Genomic DNA, 14,157 nt, shown 5'->3' with positions numbered 1-14,157 from the left:
TCTCAAGATATCTGGAGAGGGTCGTTTTAGGGGCCAACCCTGTAACTCCTTTTAGGGACCGCATAACAAGGAAATTATGGTTTCAGATTGTTAAGCTCAATATTTTGATCATCTTTTGTTCAATATTGCTTATCCAAATGTTTCTTCATTTTGAGATATTGAGCATCAAAGTTTTGGACTTCTGGCCCCTTAAAATCCCTAATTACGTAGCATAGGAGTAAATGATTGCCATGATTAGGTTAATGACCTAATAATAAACTTAATTGCTTCTATAACGCATCACAAAATATTTCACGGTAAAAAGTTATCATTAAAAGACTTTAGAGCCCCCTCAGCCCCTAATTTGAAGGGTCAGCCCCTTTTTCTTGATCTCAAATGAAAGCTCTTGATTTCTTTAAGTTTTTTTATTCTACTTGTTTTAACAAAATGCTTTCGAGAAAAGAGATATTCAAAGAAAACCAAGAAAAATCACGACGCCTTTTTTATCTTAATTTTCAAGCTCGGGCGAGCTTCGGCGCTCTTTGACATAAAGATGATTAATGACCATTAGACACTATTTCAATCTTTCGTCTATCAGCCCTGAAAAGTTCAACATCATATCTTAAATGGTAAAAGAGGAGTTCTCTGTACAAAATACCCCTATAAAAACAGTTAAATCCACGATATCTCTAGACAGGAAGTGACGTCATCAACAAAAAAAATTTCCAACAAGGTTCAGATCAATACCTATCAGAACTGAAAATTTGACGTAAATCAGTTGAGTCGTTTCCGAGATATCGCGTGCACAAAATCGGTAAGAAAAAAAAATAATAATAACTAGACACGATCTCGTTGCGAGCAACGAGGAGGTCTTCCGTCCGATTTTTAGAATATGGAATGACCTTGCTCTTGACCTTCATCAACGAAATTTATCCAGAAAAGGAGGCGGGATCTATGAGTAATGGGTGAAATACTATCTATCCCTTTGGTGTCCCTTATTTGAGGGATCAGCTCCTTTTCATTCAGTTTAGTCAAAAGGTATTTTTGTGTACCACTAATAAATATTTAGAAATTGGTTACCGTTTTTTGAGATATCTGGGAAAAATCGTTTTGATATCCGGTCCTAAAACTCCTTTTAGGGTCCAGATAAAAACAATATATGGTTGTACATTGTTAAGCTCAATATTTTGAGCATCTTTTGTTAAATATTGCTTTCCAAAGATTTCCTCCATTTTGAGATATTAAGCATCAAAGCTTTAGACTTCTGGCCCCTTAAAATCCCTAATTACGTAACAATGGAGTAAATGATTGCCATATACAGGTACATAACATTAGAATGAACATAATCGCTTCTATAACGTATCACAAAATATTTAACAGTAAAAAGTTATCATCAAAAGACTTTAGAGCCCCCTCAGCCCCCTATTTGAAGGGCCAGCCCCTTTTTCATGATTTCAAATGAAAGCTCTTGTCAATTCAAACACATTTTGTTCAAAAAGTGTTTACAAATTTTGTACCGTTCTCGAGATATCTGGAGAGGGTCGTTTTAGGGCCCGACCCTGTAATTCCTTTTAGGAACCGCATAACAAGGAAATTATGGTTTCAGATTGTTAAACTCAATATTTTGAGCATCTTTTGTTCAATATTGCTTATCCAAATGTTTCTTCATTTTGAGATATTGAGCATCAAAGTTTTGGACTTCTGGCCCCTTAAAATCCCTAATTACGTAACATAGGAGTAAATGATTGCCATGATTAGGTTAATAACCTTAGAATGAACATAATTGCTTATATAACGTATCACAAAATATTAAGCAGTAAAAAGTTATCATTAAAAGACTTTAGAGCCCCCTCAGCCCCTTTTGAAGGGCCAGCCCCTTTTTCATGATCTCAAATGAAAGCTCTTGATTTAATTAAGTTTTTTGTTATACATATTTTAACAAAATGCTTTCAAGAAAAGAGATATTCAAAGAAAACCAAGAAAAATCACGACGCCTTTTTTATCTTAATTTTCAAGCTCGGGCGAGCTTCGGCGTTCTTTGAGATAAAGATGATTAATGACCATTAGACACTATTTCAGTCTTTCGTCTATCAGCCCTGAAAAGTTCAACATCATATCTTAAATGGTAAAAGAGGAGTTCTCTGTACAAAATACCCCTATAAAAACTGATAAATCCACGATATCTCAAGACAGGAAGTGACGTCATCAACAACAAAAATTTCCAACAAGGATCACATCAATACCTATCAGAACTGAAAATTTGACGTAAATCGGTTGAGCCGTTTCCGAGAAATCGCGTGCACAAAATCGGTAAGAAAAAAAAAAAAATAATAATAGGGAAAAAGAAACCTAAGAAAAACAATAAGGTCTTCCGTTGGAAACGGAAGACCTTAATAATAGGGAAAAAGAAACCTAAGAAAAACAATAAGGTCTTCCGTTGGAAACGGAAGACCTTAAGGGTGTTGTTTACTCAGGGTTTGAGTTCTCGAATTCGGATTGTTATAAAGTTCAATGTAATGAGTAAAATTTGTTCTAAACACAAAAAGTATCTGTGAAATGAATTATTATTGACATAACATTCGATATTTCTACTATATTATGGAATTATGCCAAAACAAAAATATACTTTTAGCCAAACAGAGGAAATTCGGACTAAAATTTGCAGATTTTGTTTTCTGCTAAAACATTTTTGGAAGTAATTTAATATTAAAAGCTAAGATTTTATATTTTAGTCTATATAATTTTGCATATTTTCTGGTAGTTTTACCTCATTTATTCATTATAATTACCGTATGGCACGAATTTAAAAAATATTGAAATATGCTTAAAAACGAGAAAAGACACCATATCTCAAAATTTTGATCATTGACCTCATATAAATTATATGCCAACAGAATAAGATCAATATAAGTAGTTTAATACTATAAATGTTTTTGTATTATCATCATTCAATTTTTTGTAAAATTGGATCAAAAATGGGTAGGAATTTGAAAAGTGATAGAGGAAATTCGGACTGGAATATTTATAAAAATTGTGAAGGAAAACTTAATGCTTTGTATGTATTTAGTGTCACTGCCATTCATAAATTGTATTTTATTTTCAAAAGTGTTGAGCAATTTGTATTATTTTCACAATTAAGAAAATCTCAATCATAGTATACAATTTTCAGTGATTTTCCTTTAATTTTCCAAAAATATACAATGGACATTAACTCAAAAAGTAGGTCATTGACCTACTTTTTTGAAAATGAAAAATAACACTACAATAAAAGGTCTATAACACACAATAGTTGGTTTTTCATTATCATCAGTGGAATTTTTTTTCATTCTGAGTAAACGTCATCCTTAATAACACTCCTTTTGCAAAATAATTTATGTGGCTGCCGCCAGATAAATAATGTGGCGGCCGCTAGATATATAAGTGGCGGCCGCCAGATAAATTATGTGGCGGCCGCCAGATATTAAGTTGCGGCCGCCACATAATTATAAACGTAAAAAGAAAAAATTATAAATTCTAAATTAAGTTTTGACGATATCGTATCGTCAACTTTAGAATGCTTAGTTCTTTATAGTTCTTTATAGCAATATTTGTCCTTCAAGCACAGTTATCCATTTTAGTCATATGAATTGATGTTTTTAAGTTCTAGTTAATACTATGTCCCCGAACTTTTTTTCTTCTGAAACATTCACATGTTGCATAACAAATAACGATTCTTGTGTACGGTTTAAAAACTTATTAAAAATTCTTCGTTTTAAATTATACTTGAATGAACTTATCACAAAAATATGATATCAAAACGCTTGTCACTTGTAGAAAAAATGGGATACTTATAATAATTACGCGTTTTTGAAATTCAATACACCCTAACAATGTAATGTTGTTGTTTTTTATTTTGTGTGCGTTTAAAGTTAAAATTTTATAATGCAATGTTATGAGGATTTAAACCGATCCAGAAGGATGAAAGTGGCATTTTTTTTCATAGTATCTAAACTCAAATTTCACTTGCAAAACGATTAAAGGGAATATCATTAAATATTCTTTCTTCTGTAACGTTATATTGAAAGAATTTCTTTGTCTCGTCTTTGTCTTTTTCTGCAATACAAGCGACATTGAAAAAGTGTAAACCAACAGAAAATAGCTCAATATTTCATAAATACTAGTTAAATCTTCAAAAGAACAAGTGAATTTGTGCTCAATGGGTTAGTTTTGAGAAAGCAATAACAGCTGTACTGGAAAGTACGCAAAGTACCCAAAAAATTGGAAGAATGAATATTGTATGCTTTAAATATTTTTGTACTTTCAGGGAAACAATTGTTCGTGTTTGGTATCAATGAAATCTGACACATATTTGCCCATTGACAACTGTGATATTCTGTGTGTTTGGGAAGACAGACTGTGTGAGATGGCAACAGTTTTTTCCGTTTTCGTACGACAAGGTAGATAACCATTTCACAATATCAGCACCATACATTTTTAATGGCACAACTCATAATAAGACAATGTTTCTTAACAAACATCACAGCAGGCACATTGTGATTTTATTTTCATATTGAGGGAGGTGAAATTGTGAAAAAATTAAAGATTTTTATAATTAGAATGAAAGTAACTATTCATTGCTTTAGTAAAAAAAATCAAATAATTGACTTCAAAATGAAGGGTATGATTGCATTTTAAAATGCCCTCTTAAAAAGAAATGTTAACAAAATAATCATAGAAATATAATATAATCAACTTGTCCGCGTATGAATATGTATGTACGCATAGTTACAACGCATTAAAAAAATACAATTGCATGCGTTAATTTTAAACCATGTCAATGCACTATCAAAACAATTATAATAAACGTTGATATTGTCGATACTAAAGCACTTTTTCAGCACAAAATTGTGTAGGGTTTGGTGAAAGTACTTTTAAAATCAATAAATAGTCATATCAACATTGTTTATCCCAACGGTATACATATATATCAATCAGAAACCCCAAGAAAATTCCAGCAAATGAGCTCACGTACATGTAGATCACTAATTAACACATTAAGAACATTAATATTAGGACACGAACTGCATCGGTTAGCAACCATTCTTTGATTGTATTTGAAAATCTTTTATTACTTTTTTAACAAGGTAAATGTATGAATGCAGCCAATTTGCTAAAAAAATATTTGGCTATGCCAGAAATGAAAATAATTCGTGTAGAGATCAATGTATAACGTGTATTACAAATGGCTTAAAATATAATACGTAGTGCTTATAAACAAAAATGGTGACAAGGATATATGTTATTAAGTATGTCAAACACATTACAGTAAAGTACGAAAAGTTTAGTACGAACACGGATATAGCGAACTCTCGGATATAACGAAGTTTTTGGAGTCCCCGGTAAAATTCTTAACAAACCTTTGCAAAATTTTTCGGCTATAACGAATTCGGATATAACGAATTTATGGATAAAGCGAACTGATTTTGAGTCCCGTAGAAGTTAATAATAATGAAATTTAACACTTTCATAACGTTTTCTCTCAGTTAAATAAAGTTTCCACTACTATATAACATATTTAACATGATTGTTTGAATAAATTTAATTTCATATAATTTTTTCGACCAATAGTCCGATCATTATATGTATCAAAGTAATATATTTTTATTCTAAGCCTCAATTAGTAAAAATTGTAGTCTTGTGAAAGAAAACATGTATATAGTGAATTCGCTATAGTTATTATTACGAATTCGTTATACGGATATAACGAATTACGGATATAACGAAGTAAATCCTTTGGTCCCTAGGACTTCGCTATATCCGAGTTTTACTGTATTATCATTTAGAATATCAATGCAAGAAAAGACATACCCTTATGATTATTCTTAGGCGATTATACTGTTTCATTGTTTAGTACACAGTGTAACTCTCTTGTTTTTATAATAAAGTGATTTATTTTTTGTTAATTTGAATTCGAGAGGGGTTTATGTTTAAGCACCCCATGAGTAAATCCATATTTTTCATCAAACCACAGAAGACAGTATGGTTTGGCCACCTTTCCAATATTGAATTTAACTTTCTTAACAACTAAACATCCTTTTTCAGTTCTGTAACATTTACTTTAATATGTTCGGTGAACATTATTGGATGTGGTGAAGAGGACTTTCCCGTAATCAATTTGAATGTTGTACTGCTTTTTAAACTGGATCTGTGGTTGTCCCCTCACACTTCACTTCTAAACGACTGTAAATTATTTTCATGAGTGTTTACCAATTATCATATCATCAGTTAACGAAAATCGAAGTCATGATTTCATGATTTATGATTTTTTTTCAAAGTGCGTGAAGTGTCTCCATAACAAAACAACAGATGTTGGTGTCTATTCTTCGCACATCATTTTTGGGAGTTGATTTTAATCAACTTTCCTATGCAGTTACTCAGACAAACCGAAAGTGAAACAGTGTTTGGACCTCAGCACAAATCATTGCTGCTGACAAGACTAAGTTCTTGAAAATAATTGATAAATCGATGTAATGTATCCTAAAGCATTGTTTTTCTAGGAAACTTATTTATAAATGCCTTGAAAAGAGTCAGATTTCAAATGGTACGAACAATTTAAATAATTTTTGTAGTCGCATGTATTCCTACGCCAGAGTTCAATATAGTCTCATTCAACTCGACATCCGGCTGTCTCCGTAAATCCTTGTCGGAGATTTACGGTGTCAGCCGAGCGTTTGGTTGAACGAGACTAGAGTTCAATATTGCTTTGATCGATACAATTTTCGAGAAATATTTTATTACTTATACATAGTTTGATTGAATTAATTTTATCTTTAAATATTATTCAACATGATTCATATGGTGGTTTCTCGACATTCTTGTCGAAAAAGTCCAAAAATTCATATTATAAAAATGTGCGTAATTCAAATTAGAAACTACATGTACTTGTCATGCAAAATAGCATATAATTGATTTTAAAATAAATAAACATCGACAAAATCAACTCCCGTCAGTTCTTCAGTTCTTTGATTTTTTAATCGTGTTAACTTGGTCGAAACATTGAACAAATCTAAAATGAGCTGTCACGTTGACAGTTTTAGTAAAATAAACTGAGTCTAATTAATTGACATTAAGACATTAAAAAGTATAATAAATAATATAATAATTAAGTTCAAGTCGTAATCGTTTTTATCCATCAAAACTATGCCTTGGTACAAATTGAGTTTAAACTTGATTGTCAGTATATATATATATATATATATATATATATATATATATATATATATATATATATATATATATATATATATATATATATATATATATATATATATATATATATATATATATATATATATATATATATAACACGGATATTTTTCAGACCGGGGGCTACATACTTTCAGCTGAAGGCTTATTAGTTCAATAAAAAAAAACTTCTAAAAATAATTGATATAAACTTAAGTAAATAACACAGAATGCGACAGTCCAAATTAAATAATTTTTTTTATACTGTTAGCGCTTTCAGCCATGTCGGCTCTTCAGACAGTTTTACAGGTTTAACAGACAGGTATAACTGTCCGAAGAGCCGACATGGCTAAATGTAGTAAACATTTTTTTTTAATTTGGACTGTATATATATATTATATATATATTCAGGGGAAAAAAAGGGGGAAAATACCATTTGTGACATATATCTGGTATTGCAAAATGTAAACAAAGGTACACGGCATACTGCATCAGAGGCACTTTGCGAGGCAGGGTGGAACTCGATCATATCATGTTCATGAGTGGGCATAGAAAAGAAGGATCTATCAATATGTATGCCAGAAAATGAACAGGTAACCAAAAAATCGCAATCAGCAAAACATTTTTAATCTTGGCGTCAGCGAGCAATGGCGATGCAGGGCATTGACAGTATATTTGTTTTGTAATTGAGAAATGAATCTAAATACAGCATCGCAAACGTTTTAGCTCAACTGAGCTGAAATCTCAAGTGAGCTTTTCTAATTACATTAAGTCTGTCATCCGTCCGTCCGTCTGTCTGTCTGTCTGTCTGTCTGTCTGTCTGTCTGTCTGTCTGTCCGTCTGTCTGTTTGTCTGTCCGTCTGTCTGTCTGTCTGTTCGTAAACTTTGCACATTTTCGACATCTTCTCAAGAACTATGAGGCCAATTTAAACCAAACTTGGCACAAAGCATCCTTAGGCAAAGGGAATTCAAGGGGAGTTAATTAGGAATTATTGAAATTTTTTGAGAATTTTTTAAAAATCTTCTTCTCAAGAACCATTTGGCTAAGAAGCTTGTGTGGAAGCATCCTAACGTAGTGTATATTCAAAGTTGTGAAAATCATGACCCCGGGGGTATGGTGGGCCACAATGGGGGGGGGGGTCGTATTTTTACTAGGAATAGTAAATCTTTAAAAATCTTTTCAGAAAACTATTCGCCAGGAAAGCTGAAACTTGTGTGGAAGCATGCTCAGGTAGTATAGATTCAAAAATGTTAAAATCAGGACCCCTGGGGAAAGGGTGGTGCCACAATCGGGGGGGGGGGGGTCAAATTTTTACATAGGAATATATAGAGTAAATCTTTAAAATTCTTCTTCTCAGAAACTAACTAGCCAGGAAAATTCAAACTTGTGTAGAAGGATGATCAGGTAGTGAAGATCCAAAGTTGTGTAATTCATGACTACTAGGGGTAGGGTGGGGCCACAATGGGGGGTCGTATTTTTACAAAGGAATATATAGAGTAAATATATAAAAATCTTCTTCTCAGAAACTAATTAGCCAGGAAATTTGAAAATTGTGTGGAAGCATCTTCAGGTTATGTACATTCAAAATTGTGAAAATCATTACCCCTCGGGGGTAGGGTGAGGCCACAATGGGGGGGGGGGGGGGTAGAATTCTTACATAGGATTATATTGAGTAAACCTTTAAAAATCTTCTTCTCAGAAACTTATCAGCCGGGTAATTCTTGTAAATTGTGTAGACTTTGGCCCCTTGACAATACTTGGGCGTCACAAGGGATTCAGAGTTTGATATAAGTTTATATTCCATATACATAAACAATTATATAGGATCTTTTTGAGAACTGAAATGCTCAACAAGTATTATGACTATAAAATTACCCTTTTAGAAAAGGGACTAATGGTACATGTGCTAAGAATATCCAAGAGGAAAATGGATTTTTATTTATACAAGATCGTCATGTATTATACAACATTGTCCAGATAGTTTGTATTATGATTCCATTAAGCTGCTTTTATCACACCTATTGTTCCTCAGGTGAGCTATGTGGCCCATGGGCCTCTTGTTTATGAAAGCCTTCTGTTTTTAAACGGGTTTTCCAACGGAAAAATCCGGTTATTAAGATGGTGAAAATGGCGGGCGGACGGCTGCCAAAAGAGTACCCTCATTGTACAGATAACTCCTCCTACAGTTCTCAAGATAGAAAGTTGTTCTTTTGGAGATCAATAGTACATTTATCAGAGGTGTGCATATTGCTAGGATTTTGATTACTGATAATTTATGAAAAAATACCAGCTTTTGAACTTAGTAATTTTTTGGCAAAATATTGCATATAGGGTACTCCATTTCACTGGATACGGGTTGACATGGATTATGGATACAGTTCACATTAAAGAAAACCTGGTTTGCTGTCACATTGACAGCTTTTCACTTGTTTGATTCATTTCTCGATGAACAAAAGAATATACAAGCAATTCTATATGAAACAGGCTGTTTTGAGTTTTAAAGAAGACATTAATTTACTATGTTAAAAAGTCTTTCACAAAATCTAGGTTCAAAGTATTTTTAAAAACGTTCCTAATTAAACGCAAGGAATTTATATCCGCGTAAAATCGCGAGAAGCATCCCCTCGCGAATTTTAAATTCTCGTCATTATTTTATAAGAGTTGGGAACTATCAGAAATATGTATAACAATCTATGATTATTTACACAAAATGCATTTCATAGGCTATTTAATTATTATTGCATAAGGTACAGCGTCTGTCATTAAGAGGAATACCTATCAGTCTACCAGTTTCTACAAAAAGTCGTTGATTTGACGTTCAAAATTTAACAATTTGTTAAAAATTTAACATTGTTCATTCTAAATGTTAGAAAATCCACAGTTTTCAAAAATAGAATGCAAACTATCAATGGGTTCTTAAAATATTTAGATATTTAAATATTTAAGAAATATACGAGCCGACTGGCTCTTTAACTTTTTATTGGCTGAATAAAAGGTATTTCATGCCTGTTGATTTCACAGTAAAATTATCAGTAAATATCAGCAATTCTCAGCACTTACAGTACAATATCAGTAAATATCAGAAACTATCAGTAAAAAATGGCACTTTCAGTACTTTTTAGAGCCAGTAGTGTTTATGATAGCAAATATTTACTCTTTTCATATGCAAACTTCTCTAGAGTATACGTTTATCGAGCTTGGAATTTTATCCAACACATTATTCCAATTTAAATAAATCAACTTTACAGATCTAGACTGATAGTTCAGATATGGGGACAACATTTTCGTTATTTTTTTTTAGATAGTATTGGCACGCTGGGCGGTTTTCGAATTGAAGAATGCATCTCTATCATGTTTGGAAGGGCCGTCAAGTTTAACTGTTCATCACAGAATATGTATATTTGTCAAGGTAAGTATGATAAAAAGAGTTAAATAAATTCCTTTCTTAATTCAGATTTACAAGATTTTACTTATCATTAATTATCTCACCTACGAATTTTAAATGAACAAGTTCCGAGATCTGTAATAGTTCATCTTCCCTAGCCAAAGCTATATGGTTCACTCTGCTCTCCTTAAAAATGTTTGGTTCACTTCGTTCCCCATAAACCCTTGGCAGATTTCATTACGAAAACTCAGTGACAACCTCTGTTTTATGATTGGCTGCAGCTGCGAGTAGCTGATCCAATCGCAACGTTTAAAACACTTGCTTTATAAATAGTGTCTTTGAAAATAGATTACAATTTTAATAACGTTTACTACAAGTAGGTTATAAAATATCTTAATTCGTATAAAATTATACGTAATTTCTTATCCAAGGCCCGCAAGTCGATATTTTTTCAAGTTATCATTTCTTCCGTAGAGCTATATAACCTCTTTTTTCATTGAATTAAAATGTAAAGTTGCAAGGGGTGCAACTCTAGTTATTTGCTTGATAGCGCCACCGCATCACCGAGTTTTCGTAATAAAATCTTTTAAGGGTTTATGAGAAGCGAAGTGGACTGAAAACCTTCTCTAGTCCACATATCATATTTAAAACCGTCTGCAAAAATGAATATCCCAAATATGTCAACAAGAGAAGTATTTTTTATAAAAAGGGGGTCAAGTAAATTTCTTAAAGTTACCCGATAAAAGCAGATAAAAAGAGAAGGCATTAGTACTATTGAGTAATGTTCCTACGGAAAATTGTTGTGTATCTATTTAGCAGTTTATTGTTTCATTTTTGGACTATCGGATTGATCACCACACACTTAATGCAGTATATAATTACACGCTCATCATAGGCACATCATAGCCTGATTGCATGTTTAACACATTATTGTGATAAAAGCAAAGGTAGTTTCAAACCTACTTATATAGAAATACATGTATTAACAATATCCATATGATAGGATTCAAATAATTTCAATAAATTGCACCAGATGCCTTTTTCTCAATAAAAGAAATACAGCTTTAACATCACAAATTATTTGCATGTACGAGAAAATGTTTTTATTGTGACGATCTCAATACTGTTGAAAATTTTACAAACTTAAATTTAATAAGAAGTGGGATACCTTAATTCCAGATAGAATATCTCGAAAATTTGACCATTGACCTTATGTAAGAGCGCCAGCAACTACTTTAGTCCTTTTAACTGGAATACGCATGCTCTACTTCAAAGCAGGACATTCTTGAAATACTTCTGTTGATAAACTGTACCATGTCAATTTGGTTTTATCATCTACATATGATCTGAAGCTTTGTGTTCCGTTATTCAACCTGTACATAAATGCTCAATGGTATTAGTAGCCCAAAAGTAACAGCGACTTAGGTCTTACAATGCCGGGTTATCTCTAAAACCATAATAAAAAGATGTCTTTTCTTAACTACATGTACCTTCCTGTATATTTTCGTTAAACTCGGAAAACAATCGTTTTTTTCCGAGCTTGCCGGAAAGGCCCGTAAAGATGCGATTGCAACTTAGATATGGCACGCCAAATTCACAAAAATGAGCTAAACATAGTTTCACATTTGATAAATTAGGTTTATCGACTGCTAACTATATTTTACGAATCGCAAACCATAGTTTACAATTCGTTAACTATAGTTTTTATCTGTTAAACTATATTTTATGGTTCTAAACTATAGTTTACGAATGATAATATTCGTTTATCTGCAATTAACGTTAACGATAGATTTTGCTGACAAAGATAGATTCACATCTGTAAACAATAATTTACATTCGTTAACTATCGTTAAGATTCGTTAATGATAGTTTCACGATCGTGAAACTATATTTATCAGATAAATTATGTTTTGTAATGGCGTATGGTTGTTTTCATTGGTAATAATAGTTTTACACTTCTGAAACATAGATGTTCGCGTTAACTTTGGTTTACAGATGTGAAATATAGATCGTTTATGGCCTTAAATAAAGTTTGATGATAAACTAGGTTTATCGACTGGTAAATATAGTAGAAGCTCACTCTAGATTCAGCATTCTGAATTGAGACCCCCACCCCAACACAATTTCTGTTTTAAAATGTGCCCTCCTAGTTATAAATAATCGATTTAGAAAATTAAACCGACGACTTTTGTGTTTTATGATGGCTACAGCGCTAGCTCACCTATCTTTTTAAAAGATAAACTTGTATAATGTCCACAGAAGACATACAATAAACATAGTTTTAGGCAATCAATGGTTTTGAGCTGCGATTAGTTACCTTTTTTTGTAAAAATCGATCAAAAATGGGTAGAATTTTGAAAATTGATGGAGAAAATTTGGACTAAATCAAATTTTAAATATTTGCTTAAAACGATTCATTGAAATATGAATTTAGTAAAACTATTCGTTTTTTATCATTTGTCAACCAACAAATTAAACTGTTTTATTATTTCTAATAATTGCAAAATAAAGAAAACCTTGAAAAGGGCGGACAATTCTGACAAATTTGACAAATTTTTCAATAAACTTTTAAAGGTCACTTGCCTAAAAAGTAGGTCATTGACCTAGTTATTTGAAATAGAAAAATAACACCATAATAGTAAGGCTACGCTGTACAATAAGTAGTTCTTCGTTCCTATCGGTGGACTTAAGATGAACCTTAAATTAATCCTTAAGATGAGATAATAAGATAAGTTATAAAGTGAGTGTTTAAAACAAACTTTAGTTTCGTTAGTATTTATATTTCAATGTAAATGTGTAAATGACTTTTCCTTTAACATTATCTGCGTAATTCATCTCAAATAAACGAGTTCCAATCTCCCATCTCCGTAAACAAAAAAACAAAAAAACAAAACAAAACAAAGAAGGAAAAACTGGCGCCAACCCAAAAACATGAATAGATGTGAACCAATATAAAGTCCTGACTATAGGATTCCACCTTTTGGTTGATTGAAACTAACATATTGTCTGTTTTTTTTTAAATAATGTCTAGTCCGGACTAAACTTCAATCTGGCCGTAAGTTTTTTGAATGTGAGGAACGGTCCCAAGCTCTTAAAGCGCAGTGCAAGTGCGGGAATTAAAACACTTTAAACATTGAATGATACAATGCTTATTGTTCGTTTTTGTATATACTGTGTTCAATTTTTTTCTTAATTGCTTTCATGACATATTCTTTAAAATTGAAATAAAAAACAGTTTGTCTAGATATTTAGAGGAACAGGCAGGGATGAAAAATATAAACTGAAATGGATGATCTATACATGAACATTATGTACCTGATCTTAAATCTTTTGGCTTCAGCTAACTGGAAAAAGAGCAAACTTTTTTATTTAATTTCAAACGGGTGAGTTGGTATTAAGTGCGTTGTTAATCTAAGGTTTGTTCTTTAGGTCAAATTTCACAATAGTATTTGTCACTCTTCCATATATGAATTTAAAATAAAAGATTGTTTTGAAGAAAAAAAAATTGCAACCCCCATCCAATTCAACTTCTCTATTTTATGCGTACATCATTTATCAATATAGATCA

At 31.9% G+C, this 14,157-nt stretch overlaps 1 protein-coding gene across 1 annotated transcript in view; it reads left to right on the top strand.

The window, feature by feature from the left end:
• LOC128160612 (uncharacterized) overlaps positions 1-14,157 on the top strand; it is a 60,703-nt gene that overhangs the window by 8,508 nt on the left and 38,038 nt on the right. The window contains exons 4-5 of the mRNA XM_052823962.1: positions 4,283-4,415; positions 10,506-10,613. Of these exons, the coding sequence (XP_052679922.1) occupies positions 4,283-4,415; positions 10,506-10,613 (241 nt within the window). The remainder of the gene's footprint in view (positions 1-4,282; positions 4,416-10,505; positions 10,614-14,157) is intronic.

Source organism: Crassostrea angulata, chromosome 1 (genome assembly GCF_025612915.1).
Source record: "Crassostrea angulata isolate pt1a10 chromosome 1, ASM2561291v2, whole genome shotgun sequence".
NCBI classification, from domain to species: domain Eukaryota; kingdom Metazoa; phylum Mollusca; class Bivalvia; order Ostreida; family Ostreidae; genus Magallana; species Magallana angulata.
This window is presented reverse-complemented; position numbering and strand designations above follow the sequence as displayed.